This window comes from Rhyacophila brunnea, unplaced genomic scaffold (assembly GCF_057557595.1).
Source record: "Rhyacophila brunnea isolate RB1 unplaced genomic scaffold, BYU_Rbru_1.0 scaffold_9, whole genome shotgun sequence".
NCBI lineage: Eukaryota > Metazoa > Arthropoda > Insecta > Trichoptera > Rhyacophilidae > Rhyacophila > Rhyacophila brunnea.
Window position 1 is genome coordinate 34,475,735 of NW_028233361.1, and position 25,193 is coordinate 34,500,927.

The 25,193-nt window shown below is 30.7% G+C and overlaps 1 protein-coding gene across 1 annotated transcript in view; it reads right to left on the reverse strand.

The window, feature by feature from the left end:
- RhoGEF64C (Rho guanine nucleotide exchange factor at 64C) overlaps positions 1 to 25,193 on the reverse strand; it is a 432,499-nt gene that overhangs the window by 20,409 nt on the left and 386,897 nt on the right. The window contains exon 6 of the mRNA XM_085959364.1: positions 23,321 to 23,598. Within this exon, the coding sequence (XP_085815490.1) occupies positions 23,321 to 23,598 (278 nt within the window). The remainder of the gene's footprint in view (positions 1 to 23,320; positions 23,599 to 25,193) is intronic.

Sequence of the window (25,193 nt, forward strand, 5' to 3'; positions counted from 1 at the left end):
TATTGTGTTTTAGAAAACAGTTAATGAATATCTTTTGATAGTATTGTATTATCTGTACCATAAATCAATAAACATCACTGTGAAAACATACTTATTTTCTATTCTGTCCTCATAAAATAAATAGCTTCAACATCGTTCATTTTTTTTTTGTCAAAATTGTTAAGTATTTGCTTTATTTCGTTGTCAAATCTACCAGTGATATATTGCATCCAAATCAATTATAAATATTAGACATATAAATACACATGCATTCATTTTTAGCACAACAACAGACCATCAGGTAGCGTAGTGAAACAGTAGAGTAGTTAAAAATATAAGAGAAATAATCACAAGCACCCAGAAAAACACGTAAATATATTGTGACCTCACAACCCCCGACTAAAAAGCCAGTGCCTGACTGGACCACGAGGGCTACCTCAACTTAACTCCTAGGAAAAGAGGTGCGATTGACCAACATACAAGAGTACGTGATGTGATAGAAGTCACTAAGCAGATGAAATGACGAAGGGTGGACAAGTGGACAACTACTGGATAAATAACGTCATACAGTGGTACCCAAGGGGCGCTAAACGACCACAGAGATATCTTAAAACCCGCTGGATAGACGAACTCATAAAGTTCGGTGGATGTACGTGGGAGTAAAGAACTAGGGATCAATAATAGTGGAGGAAGCTAGGGGAGGCCTTCATCCAGCAGCAAATGTTGATACAAAACTTAAGAAAATAAATATTTCAAATTAGTAAAACCATCACATGATCTATAATAAATGTACTTAAGTACCTATTTTGCGATATTGTTGCATTTCGTTATTATTTGTCACCGCTTGATTAAAATATGCATTATATAGGTATATAATATTACGTATATTAATGAGTTGTAGAAATATCTTGCGCAATAATTTGCATAGTCAGGATTCGTATTACAGTGAAGTCGGTTCTACTGTAATTTTATATATAAAAAAAATAGGTGCATGACCTGAAAGTAGGCGCCAAACTGATCAGTCGCCACCACTACGGCCTTGAGACGGAAATATTGTTCCATTCGATCAAATACATCGTGTTCCTTTTATTACATATCTGGCCATTTACAAAGAGGCTTTGCGGACCTTTAGGGGCTTATGACCTTTGTCAAAAAACCACAATAAACTTTTGTGGCAGGCCAAGGCTATTTATCTGTTTAACGGACTCGCATTATTTATTAGAGAATCAAACCAACGGCAACGTTAGGACACTTGGTTAAAATATAATTTCAAATAACTATTTTAAATTATTATAAATTGGAAATTCCATACGAAATGTTGAAGGCACGTGTCGAGCTAACTTGATATTATAACAACATGTAATCGATACTTTATCCACTCAAGCTTTAACGGCCCACATGCTCAGTGTAGGTCAAAATGGAGCTTTTATGGAATTTTCAGAGCATAACCCTCGACATTCCCTAAACTTTGTAGATAATCTATTTATATAATTTTAAAGCCTTATTATCCTTTATATTTATTTTAAACATTTGATGACCGCATAAAGTATTTTTAATACATAAAATAGTATTCTTTTGAACCTCTCGCTCTAATGTTGTAGAATATAGTCATATTTCAGTACATCCATGTGAAGTGGTCTTAAGATTTTTTATATTTATTCATTTAAAATTTTATAAATCCGTTTATGTCGACATTATCATAGTGAAATATTTACAATAAAAAAATATATTGATAATCTCTGTGATCCCAAATTTGACAAGAATTTATTAGGCATTTTATTATACAAAAAATTAAAAATTAAAAAATTACACATTTAAAGATACTGATTATAAGCTATGTCTTTGACGATTCAAATGTGATAAACATTCTACGAATAATGTTTGCTTTATAATAATTATTGACCTAAGAATAAGGTAGTATTTTTTTGAAATTTTTATATTTTATAATTTGAATAAATTGACAAACGATAAATGAAGTAGGGAGTAAGATCAAAGTAACGCGCGTGTTTGAACATGTACCGTTTAAAAAAAAATCGGACTTTTCGTTAATAATCGTTCATAAGTGAAATTTGTTTTGTGATAGCGTCGGAGGAATATATTCTTAAATCGTGTAAAGATGACTAAAAAACGTTCCGAATGTACTTGAAAAAGAAAATATGTCAATTAATATACTATTATTATTAGTAATATAACAATAAACATAACATTAAATGGACGCATGTTGGATTTTTATGACAAATTATATTTCGTTTGGCTCGCGTCATTTGCACAATCCGCGCATGGCCTAGTCACGATCTTTTTAGACCATGCCTCAGCTGAGGTATAGCCTCAAAATTATACTTACATACAGTTACAATATAATATATATTTTTAATACATATACATACATGGTAATAATAATGTTGATTGCAGTAATACTTTAAAAGGCTTTATTTTACAATTTATAGATTGACTTAGAACTAAGTCGATACGCTCAGTTATGTTATGTGAGACAATTGAAGAGAGCCTATTACTTACGGCGTCTGGCCTACATTCTGTCGATCTTTAAGATGTTTATTAATGCTCAGTAAAAACACTTCAAAAACTACTCACCGATGGTGTAAGAATGTGATAATAGGGCGACTATGTAATATAGTTTTAAATATTTCGATTTGATTATAAACTCAAAAAATATTCAAACAAGAAATAGAAAATCGTTAAAATATCCTTCCTTTATGGTGCTGACTTTAATTTTTATAGTTAAATAAAAAGAAAATAATCCTAATACAGTAATTATTTAATAGTAAGATATGTTGCAGTGAAAATTAACTTAGTGACAATTGAGGAAAAAAGTGAGACCAAAGCTAGGCTCTGTTGCTTTTTCACGTTGGAATAATATCTTACATCAATTGTCTTAATATTGTATATTAGAATATACTCCCAAAAATCATAAATATATACAGAATCTGAATCGTGGGTAAAATTAATATATGTGTCATTGCCAACAACAGTAAACATGCATGCGAGTTAAACAGCTGACAACTTCCATCCTGCCGTTTGGTCTACCGCCTGGATACAGGATACAACTTAAATCGAATGTTGTATCACACGAGTATCACAATAAGCTACATCAGCTGTTTTAATAAATAATATAAACTCGGTATTAATTACAACGGTATCGGATACTTGAAGGTATCTTGTGTGTTAAGTAGCTCCTAAGTTCAAAGAGAACAGATGAATGTGATGTAATAGTATCATAAACGATCTTCAATGAAAACAAACGGAACACATAGCTCTAAGAAAAAACAATCGCTTGCTAGAATTACACCGAAAGAGTGCTTCATCACAATAGCGAGGGGTGAAGGTAGGCTGTTAAGATTCGACCTAAATAGTGCACACTAAACTTAGTCAGTCATACTTATTTGTTTTCATTTAACTAATAATACAATTTGCAGATGGTGCTAGTTAGTTTTTAAAATTATTCAATTAAACTCTGCCTAAACTAAACCATAATAGTTTAGGTATAGTATGGGCGATCTGTCAAAATAGTGCACACTTTTTCAGTCATACTTAATGGTTTTCGTTGAATTAAAAATACAATATATTACATTTATTATGGTGTTGGTTAGTTTTTTTTAAATTCATTAAACGCGCGTTAACATCATTTTACTCCCTACTTCAATTATAGTTTGTCAATTTATGGCTACGGCCGTATGTTTTTTTTTTTTTTTTAGAATTATTAATAACCATGTCCTTGCTTTTTCGTACAAGGTTGTTGTTAGTAATTTTGAACAATCACAAACACCCAGGCTTTGAGAAAAACACATTATGTTTTTGTCATGACCGGGAATCGAACCCAGAACTCTCGGGTGGAAGGCCAGCGCCAATGGAAGCGCCAGGGGAATGCCGAAAGAAATGGCGTGTTTTAAAAAAAAAACGCTACCTTATTCTTAGGTCAATAATTATTATAAAGCAATCATTATTCGTAGGATGTTTATCACACTTGAATGTTCAAAAACATAGCTTATAATGAGTATCTTTAGAATTATCTTCAAATGTGTTAATTTTGTCCATTTTTTGAATAATAAAATGCCTAATTCTTGTCAAATTTGGGATCACAGAGATTATCAATATAATTTTTTATCGTAAATATTTCACTATAATAATGTCAATATAAATTATACTGATGGTTTTATAAATGCGTTTAAAAACTAATAAATGTAAAAAATCTTAACACCACTGCACATTTATGTACTAAAATATGACTATATTCTAAAACATTAGAGCGAGAGGTTTAAAAGAATACTATTTTATGTAATAAAAATACTTTATGCAGTCATCAAACGTTTAAAATAAATATAAAGGATAATAAGACTTCAAAATTATATAAATAGATTATCTACAACATTTAAGGTATGTCTAGGATCATGCTTTGAAAATAGAACAAAAGCTCCATTTTGACCTACGCTGAGCATGTCCCCCCTTAAATGAAACCATTATCGATTAAAAATATTCTTCTATCTATAAAATATCTATAATTAGGTATGTTTGAATGGCATAATTTAAGTTATTTTACAGATAAACGAATATTGTTTGACTATTATCTACCATGGCTTGGATTGGGCAGGATTTAATTGAATTTTCAAAACTAACAAACACTATCTACACATTGTTGTGTTAATTCAATGAAAACAAACACGTTTGACTGACAATATTTAGTGTGCACTATTTATGTCGAATCTTAACAGCCTACATCCCCACTGGTGGATCAATAAGATAGGTAATTTTTCTAGTACCTACGTACATATACATTGCACGGGCCTGAGAGGAAACGATTTAGCTTGGAGTACCTTTCATCTTGCAGTGGATTAATCCAGACTGAAGATAATAATTTATTTAAAATTCTGTATATTATCCGTTTATATATAGATTTAAATATATTATTATTGCACGATACAATATAATATATTACGAGGTTACCCTACCAGAAGAGATAAATGGTTTTTCGAAGTCACGACAATGTATCATTATGACGAAACTAAAGGCCGTTTGAGGACGCTCTGTTTTAGCAGATTCAAACCATTACCCAATTTCATCTAAGCACACTTCATTATAATTAGTAAGTACTTACAGTTATTTTGCAATCACATTATTTAAAAATAATTAACTGCAAAAATAGTATATTATTATGATTATAAATCACTTTAAAAGCTTTATATAATTAGCGTCAGTTTTAGGAAATATTTTTAGGCTCCTTTGAACAGAAATGAACTTAAGATAGTCTAAGAACAGGACACACAATAGGTAAAAGATTTCATGTCCTCATGGGAAGAAGCGATTTGCAGCTCTGCGATGAATGTGATGTTTTGGAGGACATTGTACATAATATAGCAGTACAATTTCCTAAATATGAATGACACAGAGTACAGCTGTGAATTGCGGATATCTTTGACAATGTTGACAAATTGAAAAGTAACCTGGTGGCGGGTAAGATGAAAGAGCTTGGCAAAATTGTAAAGTTCTTTAACAGAATTGGAGTGAGGACTTGATCGGCGGATCCTCCTCTAGATTATAAGGGGTGATATGACAACAAGTCGCAGTCAAAACCTAGGTAAAATTATTAAAAAACCAATGCGTCTGATAGTTTTACTTTCCTTTTTGAACCAATCTTTATATAAAATAATATAGTGATAATAAAATAATAAAATGGTAAATTCCAATTTACATTCGAAAGTGAAACATACCGTACCTACCTAGTACGATACTTTTTCTGATGAATGATTGTAAGAAGCCGTGTCACGAAACTGTAAATTTCGATAGTAGTGCTAGTTATTGCCCATAATTCGAATGCAATATAATAAACTGTTTGTAGAAAATGATGATTGTTGCATATTGCAATAACTGGTAATAATGAACAGGTTTAAGGTAATAAATAACTAACGCTTCCGTCGGTATTTATAATTATTCAGTAGGTACTACGACTTGAATATAGTCATCATACGATTGTAATTAAAATTAAACGATATAAGTACATAATATTTAAAAAAAAAAAAATAATAATTATAAAACTATATTGATAAAGTAGGTTTCCCCAAGTATATAAAATACCTCCTCCAATCCCCTGGATACCTCAAGAGTACCTAAAAAAGTGACTGTAATACGTATTTAGATGTATATGCTTATTCGCTGTCTTAGGTACTGAGTTGAACGGTACTCACCTGTCTTATCAGTAAAGCGGTATGTTTGCACACATTTTTTAATAATAGATTTTATATGTGTTATTGCTTTTTATATTAAATCTAAATGTACACAACGTGACTTTACAGGCTAATTACCGTAACCCTCACTTTTTTACCAAAGTGACATTTTGATGGTAATGGGCTTATTGCATACTCTTACATGAATAACTGACCAAGTATCATATATCACAAAAAAATATTTCATATCAAAATAATTCAAAACTATTTTTCAAGCCATTTGTAACTTTACAAAAAATATTCCAGCCTAATCCTGTAACTTTCTCTAAACATAGACCACAGGGTACGTACAGCGTAAGCTACTCAATTTATAATAAAATAATATATATAAAATAATAAATAAATATTATATAAAATAATAAGTAAATCCAATGCCCATAGTTTTATTTTGACTTCCTAAACAATTTGATATTTTTGAGGGTTACGCTACTTGGCCTGTCTGTACAGTGACTTTCGTTCTACAGGGACACTGTTGTACGGTAAAATTGCTTCGCATCTGTATTGGTAATATTTGTGTGTATGCATTAAGGCCTGTAATAAAACTCTATTTAGAACCGCCTGCAATCATTACATTTTCACCCATTGGTTAGGAGTGCAGTCCAGGAGAGGAAAGGGCGGAGTTTCTTTTGTTATTAAGAGTTACTGGTAATAAACCTGTCATTAACTCATTCTTTGCAATCGTCTACAGTGTGTTCATATAGTGATTGTTATCGAAATGATTTTGCATACTGAATTATAATGTCCCGTTTAATTAATCATAATATTAAAGCCCAAACGAAGGAAGTTGTATATACTATATATATATATATATATACATACGTAAAAAATTAAAACGAAATATGTAGTGAAAGTAGTGCTGTGACAGAAGTTTCGGATGCATCAGGAGTTAGTTTAAGAACGGTTTGGCGTGTTTTAAGAGTAGTGTGTAGTTCTCTATAAATGTATAACTAATCTGTTAAAAAATAACGATAATGATATCGTTAAGGCTAATTCATAAATTCCAAAACATTGAATATTTCCAATACTAACTAAATAAATAATAATACACGGTTAAATTATGTTCTACCTATTATTTATTTTACTTTAACAGCATTATACTTATAGTTGAAAATGCCATTTGTAATTGTTCACCGAAGTGATAATGATTATATGTATAATTAAATGACATTGCCAACGAAATTATGTATTTACAGTATTATAATTGTCTTTAAGGTGACGCATCAGTGAAACGCCAAATAATTTTCAACTGTACGCGCGACGAAATTTTGGACTCGCTGCCATTCAGTGAGAGAATGTTGACCCAGGAACACGTCCTTTGCTGCGTGATGGCGACGGGTCAATTAATTCTAAAATCGTGTAAAGATGACTAAAAACGTTACCCATTTACTTTAAAAAGAAAACATGTCAATGAATATATTATTATTGTTACTAATAGAACAATAAACAGAACATAAAATGGACGTATGTTGGATTTATATGACAAATAATATTTCGTTTGACAGGCGTCATTTTCACCCGCCACCCGCAATCCGCGCATCGCCTAGCAACGATCTTTTTAGACCGTGCCTCAACTAATGCATGGCCTTAATTGTTTAGTTATCTATAAATTTATAACTAACCTGTTAAATAACGATAATGATATCGTTAAGGCTAATTTATTCATAAATTCCAAAACATTGTATATTCCCAATCCCATCTAAATAAATTATATTACACGATGTTTTCATTGAATTGTAACTATCAGTATAATTAAATAATATATAGGTATTTATGTTCTAATGTACGCATTTTTATTCCATATTTTATTAAAACAATAAGTCATAAAAATATGCTTATTTACCGTAATTCTTCATGCACACCCTGTGCCAATACTACCAACGAACACCAACACAACTGCAAATCATTTTTAGCGTACAACAGTGTCCCTGTAGAACGAAACACCTATACCTATCTAATTTAACATAATTGTTTTAAACTTAACTTTAACTGTTCATAACTGCGTTCTAATATATAAATACTGTAGTTTAATTTTGGATAGTAACATAGTCTGCACTATCTTATGCCATTCTTAATTAACATAGATAAAATTACTATTTCTCAATATTATATACCAAATCATTTTAGTTATTTTTATAATATAACGCAATAGAGTTTTAAAGTTTACCTGAGCGAACAGTATTGCATACCGAACTCACGACTTTGACTTACATAAAATAATCAACTCCGTTTCGACACATCTGTATTATCGATAATCAATCTACGTAGACGGGCTTTAGATAAATATTTCAGTCTGTTATACGACGATGGCGCTTCGCAGCGGAAGAAGTTATTAATCAGCTGTTTGCCAAGTCTTACTTACCTGGCAGAGGTGTAATTATTTACTGGTTACTTGTGAGCTTAATATGGCTGATTTATATGAGTACTCTGCACATACTTCATGTGTTATACGGGCACTGATTCTAAACACAAATTATAACCACACGATCTAGAGAGGTATAATAAATTCTACATAATTATATTTTAAATTGCGTATCAAAGTAATACTATAAGCATTTATATAATTATGAAAAAACTTCTGAGAAAATAATTATAATATTATAACCAATAGAAAAATCTTTTTGAAAAAATTAAAACACCCCTCAGGAATCGAACCAGCATCTCTCGGGTATCGCGCCCACGCACATTGTCCACTATTCTAAAGAAGCCATACTTAATTACAACAAATCTTATTATTGGCTTTTTAATACTCACTGAAGCGCTTCCCAAATTGAGCTACTATTTTGGTATAGTATATTTTCTCAGAAGTGTTTTCAAAATTATGTTCAATACGTTGAATAAAAAAATGGTTAATTTAAAAAATAATACTATTAAATTTGATTAAATTAATTAATTAATTAAAACTAAAAGATTCTAATATTATAATAGACAATGTTTTAATGATCGAAGTCATCCAATCATTCAAAATTCTAAGAGTATCTAACGGATGAGCAAAAAATGATTGGGAGACCTAAACAAAGGTGGTTGGACAGTATAAAAGATTATTAACTAAGCATTATTTACTTGGTTGAATTTCATTTTACAAAATGATAAGTTTTTTTTTAAATCTATAGCTATTTTTCGGTTCTAACACCATTATTAAGACTACAACAATAATTGACTTTTCTTCGCTTAAGTATATGAAGAGTATAGGAATGACCAGTTACTACGTCAAAATATTAAAATTATACAAAATTACCGTATTATATAACTGACATTTTGTTCAAAAAACTATTAAAAACTATTTAATACACTTTGGCTTGCCCCCTCTACGTCAGTACATTAAGTTAACGACAGCAACACTTCACTTATTTTTTCTAAACGTCTGTCATTGGGTATTGAGTGGGTATCGATATCTTTTTCTTGTTGTGCCATTCCCTAGCGGAGGTCGGCCACCATCATCAAGGCGATCTTAGCTTTATCATCTGCTACCCGGAACAGTTCAGTGGAGCTGCACTCGTACCAATCACGGTGGTTCTTATATATATATATATATGTGTTACATATATCACATACTTATATTTATATGTTAAAATTATTTAATTTATTAATATATATTATGATTAATGTAATATGTTTCCTTTGATTTGTAAAGATCGTTGCTAATACGTAGGTACTTGGCATTTTTGTTTAAGAAACATAATCAAAAAAATAAACCATTCAAGTTTTTCTAATAATATATAAGTATTCAAAAGTAAGCCGGTACAAACACTATTGATACCACACCCGTCAGCAATTAAGCTCTTTGAAGATTTATGAACTGCGGTGCTTTCGAGCTTTAATCATTCTTTCACACAATATTATCGAGCTTATTAACGTAACAAATTACTGCAAATTAGTATTGAGTGGTTTGTCTTGACCTAAATATAAGTTTTTTTTACTTGCAATATTATTTGATACCCGTTTTATTATAAAAAATGACAATGACGGATCCCTTTTTGGTTATTATCGTTGATTTGAGTCTTCTCTCGATAACTCGCAGGTGTTTTTTGCTGTACATCTTTTATTTAACGGCACCGCTCTGAAATTATTTTTTTCGTAATATCAATATCAATTTAAAAAAAAAAAAAAAAACTATCAAAAGAAAAGTAGTTTTAGCGGCTTGGTATTTTTTTTATTGGCTCTACAATCCGATGTGGATCTCGACCGCGTCATAAAGATATTTCTTAATATATTTTGAATGAGAAATATAACATGTTTTTTTTTTTTTTTTAGAATTATTAATGTCCTTGCTTTTTCGTACAAGGTGATTGTTAGTAATTTTGAACAATCACAAACACCCAGGCTTTGAGAAAAACACATAAACGTTTTTGTCATGACCGGGAATCGAACCCAGAACTCTCGGGTGGAAGGCCAGCGCCTTACCCACTGCACCACGAGAGCCGCCAAATATAACATGTTAGCTACTTGCCGAACCTATTAAGTCAGTGCTTTGGGTCCAAACATATTTAAAAAAAAAAAAATCCAGAATACAAATTCGAACCTGAGATTAGTGTCTTCAAATACTGAAAAATATACTACTATCACTTCACCCTGTTCGATTCTTAGTAGATCATAATATGAGCCTCCACAGGGTGGAGGTTGCATTAACAGGTTTTGTTGTGACGAGATATGAACGTTCGCTACTTGTTCAGTCTATTAAGTCCATACTCTGACTCCAAACACAAATTGAAAACCAATATATGTATTTCCCAAGCCCACCTGGGATCTACGACATTACAAGCCACCGCTTAAGCCACTTGGTTAAATATTGAAAATATACTTAGATATATTATATTACAATAATATATAATACCAAGGTACTTTAGTAAAGTAAAACAGCGACTGGATTAGGTACTTCTCAGTTGTAGAATCATTTGCTCATTTGCTATCTTATGTACTTACTCATTTGTAAGTTTTTTTTGTCAACCAACAACCAATATTTGCCACCGCCGTCAAAACAGAGCATCCCCGGTAACCCGGTGTATCAAAACTCTGAGAACGTCTTCAATATTTCAAAACCTTAAATCTTGAAATCCCTGAATCGGAACTTGAACCTCTTAAAATTACAGAGCTCTTGTATCAAAACTATGAGAACGTCTTCAATATTTTGAAACCGTAACCTGGACCAGAGTTTTTGGCTCCAGATCTTGAAATCCCCGAATCGGAGCTTGGACCTCTTAAAAATAACAGAGCTCTGGCGGTTCTAGTTTTTTATTATTTTTGGCTTTCATTCGAGCATGCTGGAACATTAAATTATTCCAAAAACCGTAGTTAATTTGTTGTTACATTATATTCAGACGAAATGTTGTATACAAGTTTTTTTTATTTATACAGTCGATCGATTCCCAGGATACAGAAAATTTTATTTTGGTCACGCAGTGACGTAATTTTTAGTTTTTGTTAGATTGAACTCAGACAGTGCTTGTGTTCACTGCTAAATACAGTTTTCAAGTGATTTCCAAACCAATGTATAATAATAATATTTTTACTCGTATTTTAATATTATACTATGTAGACATCACAACTTATACTATATCTAAACAGACCTTTTTCACGAAGATTGCTTCCTAGGCATCCTTAATATGATTTTTATGTTAGAAAAATAATAAAAACACATTAAATTGTACGATTTATGTCATATATCCAGACTACAGTTCGTAAATAATAATATATCGTAGGTACTATTAACAAAAAAATTGCAGAGAAACAATTTTATTATATTATTTGTTCCTTATATTATAATTATTTACATACATAATTTGAAAACACTTAGAAAGAAATATAATGTATGTTCCATCTAATTACGATTATATTAACGAGTAGTTTATTTTTATGATATACCATTACATAATTATCGTAACAATAATTGTTTGAAGTAACTATAAGAATTCAAAAATTACGGCTTCATCTTATGGATTGACAATTTTTTTCTAAAATTAAAAAAAATAAACACCTTTAAAGAGTGGATTAACATACCTACATATTATAATAGCTTTCTGAACGTTACAACATATATCTTAAAATGGACATTTTAAATCAAGAAAGTGAATATAAACCACATTTTTTACTAGAACTAATAATGACCTATACATAACATACACGATAGCTCGGACAAGATTTTTTATCGTATGCTCAGTGTTTTCTTGATTAATTTATTACTTTATCAGGGAATCGTAAATTATAGCGTGGGATTTCGTAGTTTAATGACCATATTAATATATCTGTTTGCAGTGAATTGTCACAGAAGGTGTTCTACAACAGACCTTTCTCGTATATGTACCTATATTGCGTATTTATATAATATTATGTATATCTATATAATATTAATATTTACTTAATTACTAAATTGAATGATTTATTTGACAGAGATATTTTTTCAATAAGTTTCACAATATTTACATTTGCTTTCTTTTAAAAGTCATTCAAATATTAAGAGAGAGTCGCCTATTATAAGTCACAGTACGAAAGATGCCTGTTAAAGATAGGTAGACTATCAAAGGTAACTGAAAGAAATTCCTTGGACAGCCGTATTTACAAGACCTGAAGATATGAATTTTATTATTAATTTAATTTAAGAAAATGCAATTTTTTTTACAGTACTTTTTCCACTTTATTAAAAGTGGAATGTTAAAATTAAATTAATAATACAATACATTTCTGCAATGAATTGACAATAAAAGAGATATGAATTTTGTTCATCTTTAGTATTTTATTGAAAAAAAATATATATTTTACGTTTTTTAAATAATTAGATATTTCACGAAAAGAGTTACTAAATTACAAGATAAAAAGAACTTTTTATATACGACGTTTTCAAATTTTCTGTTGAATCATATAAATTTGACAATTCTATGTATTAATAAAAACTTTTTATTGTACTTGATACTGAATAAATATAGAATACTGAAATGTCATTTTGACATTTCATATTAATTTACATAGTAACGCACGTACATATTAATAATTTAGTTGCTAGGACCCCCTTAGCAACCAACAATAATAACTTTCCATACAAAACAGAATTAACTGAAAATGAATTCAATTCTGCTTAAAAATGGCTAAAAGTAATAAAAGCAGTAAAAAAAATGCATTGTCGTCGTGTTCTGATATATTCTAAAATTTTCAAATGTCTATTTAGTCGGGAAGTTAGTTAAAAATCTTCAATCGTCCAATACAAATATTGTACAAACAAGAAAAAAATTATACTGGACACACAAGAAAAATCTGTACGGGACAAACAAGAATACGAGCTAATAAAAACGTGGTAAAATAGATACAAAAGTAATGCCTAATGCTCGGGCTAAGAAATTCTACTGTCTCAGTACCTAGTTCAGCATTTTCTTGAAGGAACCGTTGTGCATCAAATCTCACGCAAATTGTGAATACAATTATAAAAGATAGCGCTTTCTTCAGCATTCAGGCGTTTACACCCACAGAACAGATAATAAATAGAATACCGATTGGCTATATTCAATACGCCGCACGTTGAAGCAGGGTTTTTGAATGTGTGAGTGTTCTACAAAAATGCAGCACGCATTATGCACGTGCAATAGTGTGTGTAATACACCAACATTAAATGAGCGTAAATGCAAAAACCGAGAGCAGTTTTCAGTATTAGACGTACAACGTATTCTTGATACGTGTGTAAGTTTAACCCGGATTCTTCCTTACTTGAGTCGGTTACCTGCATCGCCTTAACTGTTGGGTATTTCAGTTCCCATTATTTCTGAGTTCCCTGTTTACACCTATAGCTTAAAGTTTTGACATTATGCGCTTGTTTATTTTTACAATACGCATGTAATCTCGTTTGTATGCTTCACATGTAACAAATTACTTGAAGCCTTTATTAGATTGTGTTTGTGTTATAGCTCATTATGTATTGTATTATTACTGTAGTTGCTACGTGCCATCTGGTTAACCAAGCCAACAATCAACTTATAATATATATCTACAGACAGATGTCAATAGAAAATTATATTATTTTTAGGCATAAAGCCCATTGACGCAGCGAGTGCACACTGGATTTGACGATGCCTTGTGCCCCGCCCGCCGCATGAATCATCGTTTTTAGCTTCTCGGCGATACGAATGAAAGAAAATACAATGGAGTCCATTCATTGAACACGGCTACCAAAATCACGCTGCTCGGAGCGTCGTCGTTCGACGGGCGAGAAGTCATTATTTAATAACAGAGAAGTCATTGTTTAATTTTATTCCGTGTCGTGGTTGAATAATGTCGTCGTAAATATTAATTACAAGCCCCGAAATAATATAATATTTTTATTGCTTTCTTATGAGAGACGCTGTAATAATAATTATTTCGTGCTGCTTGGGCCGCTTATTACATAGGCGAAGGGTAATGCGCGGCAAGAGACGAGTGATTATGGATATGAATAAACGCTTCATTCGCCGACTTCGCCCGCTCGACGCGTTCTATGGGCACTATCGCTTAGAATTTAAAAATAATGAACTAATTAATTTAAAATACAGAAATAGCTAATTAAAAATATTTTTATTAAGAAGGTAGGCTTTAAATAATTGCCTGACATGGAGTCTTCGCCACTGATAAATGGTATGAATCTGATCGGTAGTTCACGGTTTTGCATTTGGCTGTTTTAGATGACATTTTTTATAATGCTAGTATCGTATGGGAATTTCTTATATTTAGTGTGTACTCGTAAGTCGAATGCATACATACAATCTTTCTAGATACAATGTTAAGTTATAGGTAAATTATGTATTCATAACACAATTGTCATAATATATTACAATAATAATTTTTATATAATATTTTGTTACTCGATAATATTTTATTTTACTATTTTTATTGTTATTATTGAGTTTATGTGTTATTTCTCTATGTATTTGAATTATTTTTTAAAAATAATATTTTTATATATCAAAGACAATAATATTATTAACACATATTAGTATTTTGATCAATCAAAAAAAAGTATCAAATTACTGAGTAGTATTTAATTACGAATTATTTTTACATTATAGTAACAATTATATATTCGAATAATTTATATAGCAACATAATAATATATTAAACAATTTATCACATATGTGTCACTACATTTCAAAATCAGCCAAGTCCACCTTTAGGTATTTTTGATTTTTTTGTGAATTGATGAAGAACTACTTAACTTTCTAACATTTCTACATTATCAAAATGTGGAATTTATTAATTTTAAATATTATATACTCGAAATAATATAAACTTTCACTCTTGTGACTGTGTATTTGAGAAAACAAAAAGCTGTTTTTGTCCTATTCATCTATTATGGACTTGGCTGATTTTGAAATCTAGCGACACATATGTATCCATATAAAATATTACTATGAATTTTTGAAAGTTTATGCCATACTTCCCCTTACATATGTCGATACATGGTTAAGCTTTAAAGCTTTTGAGGGGTAAACCCTGTTTTTCCGAAGGGAAAATGTTTTCCAAAAGCGTATCTTAAAAGTTTAACTTGTTTGAAAAAGTTCCCGCTATAACATCTCATGACAATTCGCTTCGAGGCAACTAAAGGAGATAATAACAAAAAGATATTTGAAAATCAATTTTATTATACTAGTTGACTGTGGCTAACGTGACAATTATATAATATTCAACTGAATGTTAATGTAGTTTCGTCTATTGGATTTTAATTGAATACATTTATTTTGTGGTGAAAGTGATTGCTTTTTTTACTACACCATTTTACTGAGACGTCTCAAAAAACCTCTACACTATTCTTGATAGAATGGTAATGAATTTCGAATGGAATTTAAATGAAATACAATAATATTATACTTTTGTTTTAATTCTGTTGTACGATATACTTCAATTCTGGATCTTTACCACCTCACAAAGAGATTTTGTGTGAAAAATGGATGTCAACGACTTGTTCAACCTACATACTATTACGTGCATGCACTGGGTCTAAGCAGACAATAAAAAACAAAGCTGTTTGAACCTAAGATTTACGACATCAGAATTGGATATAATATCATTTGTCCATCGCAGCCACTACCTCTACACCATTATGTCTATAAATCAGATATAGGTCTTATAGATTCAATAAAATATAACGCCTGAAAAATAAAATAACCTCCCACGGTCTTTTAAAGCGCAAAGTGTTTATCAATAATTAATATGTGTCACTATTAATAACTTATGTAGAGCTAGGGACCTTGAAAACTAGATCTAGCAGTAAATCGATCCCGTCTAATCATGACGATGATATTATTTATTCAGCGTTGGATTTCACCAAACCGTGCTGAAAAAAATCTAAAATTTCAATCAAAAACACTTAATTTTGGACAATTATTTTTCAGAAATAAATCCCTCGTGGAGAAGCATAATTATTTTATAGGTACCGATACTTACGAGGTATCGATATTTTCTTTTGATACAATAGCGATACCTGTTGGTCTATTCTATACTTATCAAACACTAAATTGATAAATAGTATCAAACTTAGGGTAGGTTTGTATCAAAATATTAGCACTTATTGTAACAATTACACGAAGTTGGTTTTTATTGTTGCAATAAGTGCGATATTTTAACAGCAGCAAGATAGGTGCTGTTAAAATATAGCACTTATTGCAACAATAAAAACCAACTTCGTGTAATTGTTACAATAAGTGCTAATATTTTGATACAAACCTACCCTAAGTTTGATAATATTTATCACTTTATCACTTTAGCGGTCGATAAGCATAGAATAGACTCAGTGGTATGACAAGATATGAGGGCTCTAGGTGAGACCTTGTTTAAATTCATTTTATATGAGATAATATTTTTATGAATAAAAAAACATGATAGAAAACATAGCCTCCAGAGATTTATACTTATATAAAATCATTAATTTTGTTTGACAGATGCTTATATACTGCGTAAAAACATGTTATTTGGTGATGTATTGAACTATTAATGAAATCACTTTAGTTTTACAATTTAAAGAGACAGCACTGAATTTATTGCCTGCATGGGAAAACGGTCAAAAGTAGTCAATTTAATTTTACAGTTTATGCGTCATTTCTATAAATAGTAAATTACTAATTTCACTACTAAACGGTGAAAATGGGCCTTCATATAGGTATATTGAAAGTTATATTAACGACTTCTACGAGAAATGGTTATTAGATATTCGCTAGCTAAATCTATTTGGTTCAATCCTTTTGCTTTATAATTGATATCAAACACTCATTTAAATAATATTATGGACTTTTAATTTTCTTCAGCCACTTGATCTCTACCGACTATACCACTGTGAAGCTATGGATCATTTTTGTATAAAAAAGCTTGTCAATTTCAGTCATCTTTCCAAAAACTTGTTTACTTATTAGATATTAATGTCCCATAATATACTCATTATATTATATACTATATACATTATATTATACATACATTATATTATACATTATATTTTATATTATACATTATATACTCGTATATTTATAAAAATTTACTAAAATGTACCTTCTAAGTGAAAAGGTACAGTCATATACATTTTATGGTACGTTATATTTTAACATAATCGCCCGTTTACACGTGCATGGATTTACTGCCGATAGTACGTATTATCACGGCCATAACAAAAAAATTCAGGTGTAAACATATATTATCGTGCAAGTTGCAAGATTGCATATGTATCGATTAAAAAATTTCAGCGGCTACTGATACTTCACGCAATAGTTGAAACTTGTGATATATCTGCATCTACGCAGTAGAAAGACAGTGGCGATTCTCCCGGAAAAAATACAAACTACACTGCGAACAGCATTTTGACGTTTACCAATTTTCACAACCTATCAAATAATTGCACCATACAATGATAACAACGCATCTTGCTTACTGTTGAAGAATGAAAACAGTGTAAACAGTTATTATCGCGATAGTTTAATTTACATACTATTGTTGCCAGTAAATCCATGCTCATGTACAGGTGTTAAAATACAATTTTATTATATTCGTTTTTTGGGAAATGATAGAGCATCTATAATGACAAAAAAAAATCCTACAAACTTATTATTAATGCGGAACTACATTTTTTTCCAAATATTAACACGTTTGATTGAAAGTTCAAGTATAATCTAATAAATAATAATCCAATTAATTTCGATAATTTTTAATGAGATTTAAAGCAATGTTATAGATCAACAAGCGAACATTGTAATTCCCATAATTCTGTTTATTTGATAAAGAAATCACGTAATTCCAAGCTCGATAAATATCGCTTTACACAGACGAGAATTTTCTAGAGCGCGACAGTTAAATTACACCCGTTCTTTTCAAAATTCTTGCCGATTAGTGGAACATGGAGGTTTGTTTGAAATCGATACGGCTGCCTACTAAAATTTCCGCCATTGGGTAAACTGGTCTGACCGCAGAAGCGTAAGTTAAAAATAAAATAATAAATAAAAAATAATATTATAATTAACTTCACGCTGAGCTCAAATTTATTAGTGAAATTTGATAGATTTAAATTTTGATAGAGTACGTAAGGAAATTAGCTACTGATCGATTGAATCGAATATTTAATTTAAAATACTGAATAATATTTAAGTCTACTTAATGCAGTGGTTTCCAAACTTTATGTTACTATGCCTCCCTTTTAAAAAAATCTAATTTGTGCGGCTCCCCTTTTATTTCATTAAATAATACAGACACCTTTTTATATAGTCAAAAATGTACTACCTACCTAATACAAAAATGAAAAAAACGGAAATATACACGGAAGTTATCATTTAAGTATATCAATCACCATATAGCTATCACATCAAATTGCAACGCATAACCAAATATTTAAAATATTTTATAAGCCTGGAACAAACCTGGACATTTTTTACTATTAATAAAATAATCTAAAAAGTGCATTAGCAAACTAACCAAGAACTCAATAATTAGATTTTTGTTTGCTTCTAAATAATATCTGGCGCAGAAATCATTTAAAATTGGAAACATGGCGAACTTATTTTTATTGTAATTTTGATTTCCAAAGCTCCAATTTTTTATGAATCTCTTCACTTTGTCTTTTTAATCAGTGAACGCATTAGTGGTCCTTACATTTATTTATTCACTCTTTTTTTAAATTTCAACCAAATAGACAAGTTTAACAACAAAAGTATCGTTCCTAAACAAATTTGCCTAAAATTTCAACATTATGATTTGACCCTTTTATTTAACTTTTTTACGAGGTAGCCAGCGCGCTTCACAATAGTATAGAAGTGACGTATTATAAAATTCGACTCCATATTTTCAGACAGGTTTGCAAACAACCTTTTATAGGACTGGTTTTTATGTAGTTTATAACTAGCGACCGTTATATAAACTATGCATTTGCAAACTGCAAACCTGTGGCTGCATTAATTGTGTTAAACTTTTCGCGCCTCCCTTTGCAACACTCCGCGCCTCCCAGTTTGGAAATCGCTGACTTTATGTATCTTTTTTTATTACCGATGACAACTAATACCGAGATTATAGGCAGACCGATCCTGCGATAATATTGTTATTTCAATCATTTTTAATTCAGTCACTTTCCTGATGACATATTGCCACCTGGAAAGCTCACATCTACTAGTAATCACTCTTCTCTTTAGACTGCTTCTTAATATGTGACCAAAACATACTTAGGCATAAAGCCCACCAAAAAAGCGCTCGACGCGCTCACTACTGAGTAGGCCCCCTCCCACCCGCGCATTACCCTTCACCTATGTAATAAGGGGCTCAAGCAGCACAAAATAATTATTATTACAGCGTCTCTCATAACAGTAAATTTCTCGGTGCTTGTAATTAAAATCGGACACGCCATAAAATTAAACAATGAGTTCTCTGTTATTAAATAATGGCTTTTCGCCCGTCGATCGACAACGCTTCCAGAGCGTGATTTTGCTCGCCGCGTTCAATGAATAGACTGCATTGTATTTTCGTTCATTCGTATCGCCGAGAAGCCAAAAAACGATGACTCATGGGGCGGGCGCGCATAATGCGTCGTCAAATCCAGTGGGCGCTGGCGTATTTGATTATGTTGTATTTTCGTTGATTTACGCGCCACTTGTGAAATTTTGCGCGAGAGCCACACTTGCTGCGTTAAGTGGGTTTTACGCCTTAGATAACAAAATATACTACATATTGTGTAGTTTATTAATACATAAGTAAATAAGTATTTCAACAATTACTTTCATTTATTACGTTTTCTATCTACAAATTAACCAATAACCATTATAGATTGCTCAAAAATACTATCAACAATTATTATGTCTTTCAATGTCCATGGAGTAAACATTCAACTTAATAATATTATGTTTTCTCTACCATCTCGGGTGATATAGTTTGGCGGCTCTAGATTCCTATGAAAAAATATTTTATTTTGTAAAATAATATTTTACGACGAAGCTATTATTTAGTTTTAACACTGTTAATGTTTGAGTAAATCATTCATATTATTAAATAGAAGTGACATGACGTTTTACTATTCATTTTCGTTATATAAAACGCCATCGTCATCAATGTATATAAGTCTCACTATCACTAAACTATGCAAATTTCACTTATACTAAAGTTTTTTACATACACAGAAAGTTACTCTTCGTGCCCCTGATAACTATCTTCGAAATAGTAAAAATCAGTTGTTTGTTCTCCCAAAGTGCACAACTAACCTGCCATTGGTAATGCCAACTGTGCGTGAAATCACAGTGTTTAACCAAATTACTTCATATAATTATAAAATAATCTTCCTAAAAAGACACATTAGTGTACCTAATTGGTAGTGCGCTCGTCTGTCAATCGAAAGGATCGTAGTTCAACATTTGTGTTTTTCTATTTTTGAATCGATAGGACGATTTGGCACCGGACAACTGGACGCCACGTAATTCGAAAATAAATAGACGTTAGGTACTTATAGGTACTTTAAAAAAAATATTCAATATTATTATTTATATTTAAATGATTATATTATGATTTAATAGTTGGTGAGAATGTAAATATGCAGACGTAAACAATGATTTAATCGTACATATGTTTAAGTTCCAACGAAAAAAGAGTTTTTTATTTTATATAAAGCCTTAAGCATGGTAATTCTCAATCCGCGATAAAGAATACATTATTTTAAGAGTAAAATGAATTCAAACTACTAAGTAGTAGATAGAAACTGATTAAAATACCTCGTCTACGTTCTGTATACGTGTCTACGACAGTGCGGCCAGTTGTCCCATTTCCATATTATTTATAGCAATATTAGATTGTAATATAAATATGATTTTTACGTCATATACTCGTAATTTGTATTGTGTTGTTAACGTTAAATCTAAAGATTTAAAATATTTTTGATTTGAAATAATTTTACATTATTAAACTATTAATATATTACAATATTTTATTTAAGGTAGTATTCACAGCTGTACAGCGTATACTGTAAAAGTCTCTGTTGGTTAGATACGCAATGATGTGAAACTTACAAGCATGGTGAAAAATAAAAAAAAGCAACGATTGAAAATAAATAGTAGTTGTCGGTTAAAACTCAGTGATCCATAAAATGCCATCGAGGCAAGTAAAAATAATATTAACCTAATTATTTAGATTCTCATTTAAGACAAAATATAAAATAATCTAGGTTAAACTATTAAAATGTTTAAACTTGTTTCAGTTTTTTAATTAATGACTTAATTAATGAGTGATAGCTACGTTACTTTAATGAAAATAACTACTCGAGCTTGATTGGATTTCAGTAACTACAGAGAAAAAAATATCGTTAAATCTCATGCATTCAATTAGAGTAATATGTTCCTAAGTTCACTTTTTACATAATAAACCGTAAGAAAATTATATGATAATGTAGATAGCAATATAATGTGAGCTGTCGCGTATTTAATTGACTTCATTAAACTTTTTGAACTAACAATTTCAAACAAAAAAAAAAAAAACAATTTAATTATGAACCGAATTATACAAGAATTATACAAGAAATAAGGCATCAAACGTATTGGGCTGATCTTATCTAGTGAATAAGCCCATATTAAAACAAATGAATGCCACGGACAATAATTTTAAAAATAAATTGTGTTGTAGAAAATAAATTATTATACAACAACCAGTAGCGTGGCGTGTTGGGATAATATCACAATTAATCTAGATCGTATACGTAAACATATAATAGGACTTTTTTACATACTATATTCTAAGCGTATGCAGAAGTACTATCTTTGCCCTGCTCTCACGCTTAGGCGACAGTTTTTTTTTATAAAACTATATTTCAATTTTTTCATTCACCACGAAATCGTTTCAGAAGTTTTTGCAGAAATGTGGAAAATGGCGTATTGAAAACTTAGTTTCACCATACGCCGTTTCATCATGCGGAGTCAAGTATCTTCACTAGATTTTGCCAATAAAATGAGTGGCGCTTATTGATATTTCTATACTTATATCTTTTCTTGGATAACGCAGCAACCATAAAGTAATCAAAGAATATTAATGATACAAATTCTGAAAATAAAATAAAACCTCGTTTTTTGTCTGCAAATATGTTCCATGAACTAATAAATTTATATTATCTACCTATAATAAATGTTCTATACGCATACCTACTACATAATATACAATAATATTTTGTCGGGTAAAACACATTTATATAATATATTTGTCTTGGTTTAACTGTAACGTAAGAGAAAAATGATGTAAATGTGTAAGAGAGAGAGAGAGAGACAGGGAGAAGACGTATTAAATGGGGTAATTTGAAAGAAAAGATACACGTCAACTCAAATTATAAATTTTAAAAATATACTGACACGAAAAATAACAAAGGAGTGATTTAATTGAATCGGGTCGTGAAAGAAAAAATTTTTTATGATACTCTCATATTAGTTTGACAGATGCCAAACTTAGCCATACTTATATAAAAATTATGACATGTGGCACTATTACCTTGTATTAACTTAAATGCTATCGCCCTTTGTGTAATATTTTTTAAAGACGTTGATACGACGTGATTGTAGTGAATGCTATATGAATATTTGACATTTAATGATATGGCCTCAGTGTAGACACATTTTATAAAGAGCAATTTGAAAAGATAAAATAAAGCAAAGTGAATTACAAACCTCGTCTCCTTGTTCAACGGCTATCTCCAAGGCATCCCGAAGCCTCTCAGCAAGCGATTGGTTATTTTCGAGTAGCTCCTCCACATTAAGGAATATTGCTGACAGTTGTTCCTGAGTCAGTAGTCCTGCAACCAGCATAGGTTGGTAAAATTCCTCCAGTATTATTTGAAGATCTCTCCCATACTTTTCTTCGGTTTCCACAATCTCCGTGATAATTTCTTTTCTTTCGGCGCGTTTCTTACCACACTTTCGGCAAACCAGTGGAGCATACATAACCCCTGAAAAGTAAAAACGCATTAGAGATAATCCATTAAAAACATTAGTAATGACACTATGTTTGAGTTATTCTAAAATATCACTTAACATCAAAAAGAGCTAATTGTGATAAATTTATCACATTTATCACTTTTCGTATTCTGGCGGTTAATTATATCAAAAAGTTAACCGGCTGTACTATCATAAGGTGATATCTTTTAACAACAGCCCATCTGTTAGCCGTGCTAACCTTGATAACGAGAGTACGTAAATTTTACATATTGAGAATTGAGTTGCAAAATTCGACTATTAGTACTGCAATCGCAATGTCATGGCTAATAAATTTGTAGGTTATATTGATATGTCTGACGTGTCAACACAAAATTCTTGTGTTCGCCTCATTACCGACTAGATGGCACTAGTTCGACTTTATCCTCTTGGGTTCGGCAGCACGAATATATCCGAATTTGACCGAAATGTCTACTAACCTAAATTTTTGCCGTATTATGAATTAGAGATAGCCGCCAATAACTGTTTTGTTTATAGAATACCGTGTTAATTTCGATCAATGAAAATAACGGAAACGTGATAACCGTTCAGAAAAGACCTGCAGAGACATTTTACCCCAATATTATCCATTGTATGTAAGCAGATCAAAAAATACTGAAGGGTGGTAAATTAACGTAGCAATATGAATAATATTACACTGTTTGAAACCAGGCATAACGCGGCGCTAACATAGTCTATCAGTTTTAACCGTCAACGAAGGTATACATATTATTAGTATAGCATAATTCGAAAGATTTACATTACATTATTTTTCTACTTATAATCAACCGAAAAAAACATAGTAATAGTAAGTTAATTCAATTACTTTGATCGAATTTGAAACTAAAAAGTACAGATAGCAGTATTCGGTGGAGCTTTACAAAGTTTTCTAGGATTACTACAAACTTTTTCACCCTATTGCCTGCGTAAAGTATGTGGGTGATTTGGAAGCAAAAATAATTCCGACACTACACTCGAAGCTTACATAAATGATTATGAGGTATTCCCACATGATATAGCTCTATGCCATAATTCAAAATTCAAAGAACTTGGAGTCGTTTAAAAACGTGTGTGCTCTGTGAAGACTCACAATACATCAAAGAATATAATATTACAGTATGTACGCACAAAAATAGTAATATTTTATTAGATAGGGTATAGAATTAATGTAAACAATTTCAATTACTGTAAGATGGTAACTAAATTATTTTTGTATGATACTTTTTTTAAGCTATTAATATCCAGTTTGTCTCATAAAATATTCACAATATTCTACTTACATTTGGATTTAAATTCGATGTTAATTCTTCATTATTAATTAATAGTAGCAAGAATAATATTTAACAAAAACTGATTTTTGTTCCTGATAAAATGTATGTAACTTACGTCTCACATTTTTTATGATAATTTAACCTGAACTTGTCGTAAACGTGGTAGTAAAAGAGTTTATAATAGTGTACTGACTTATTTTAATAAACTGTCCTATCAGTTGTTGGTTACGTGTTAAGTTAACTTGGGTCCCAACAACATTTGGAAATGATAATAATATTGTGTCAAAGAATATACAATA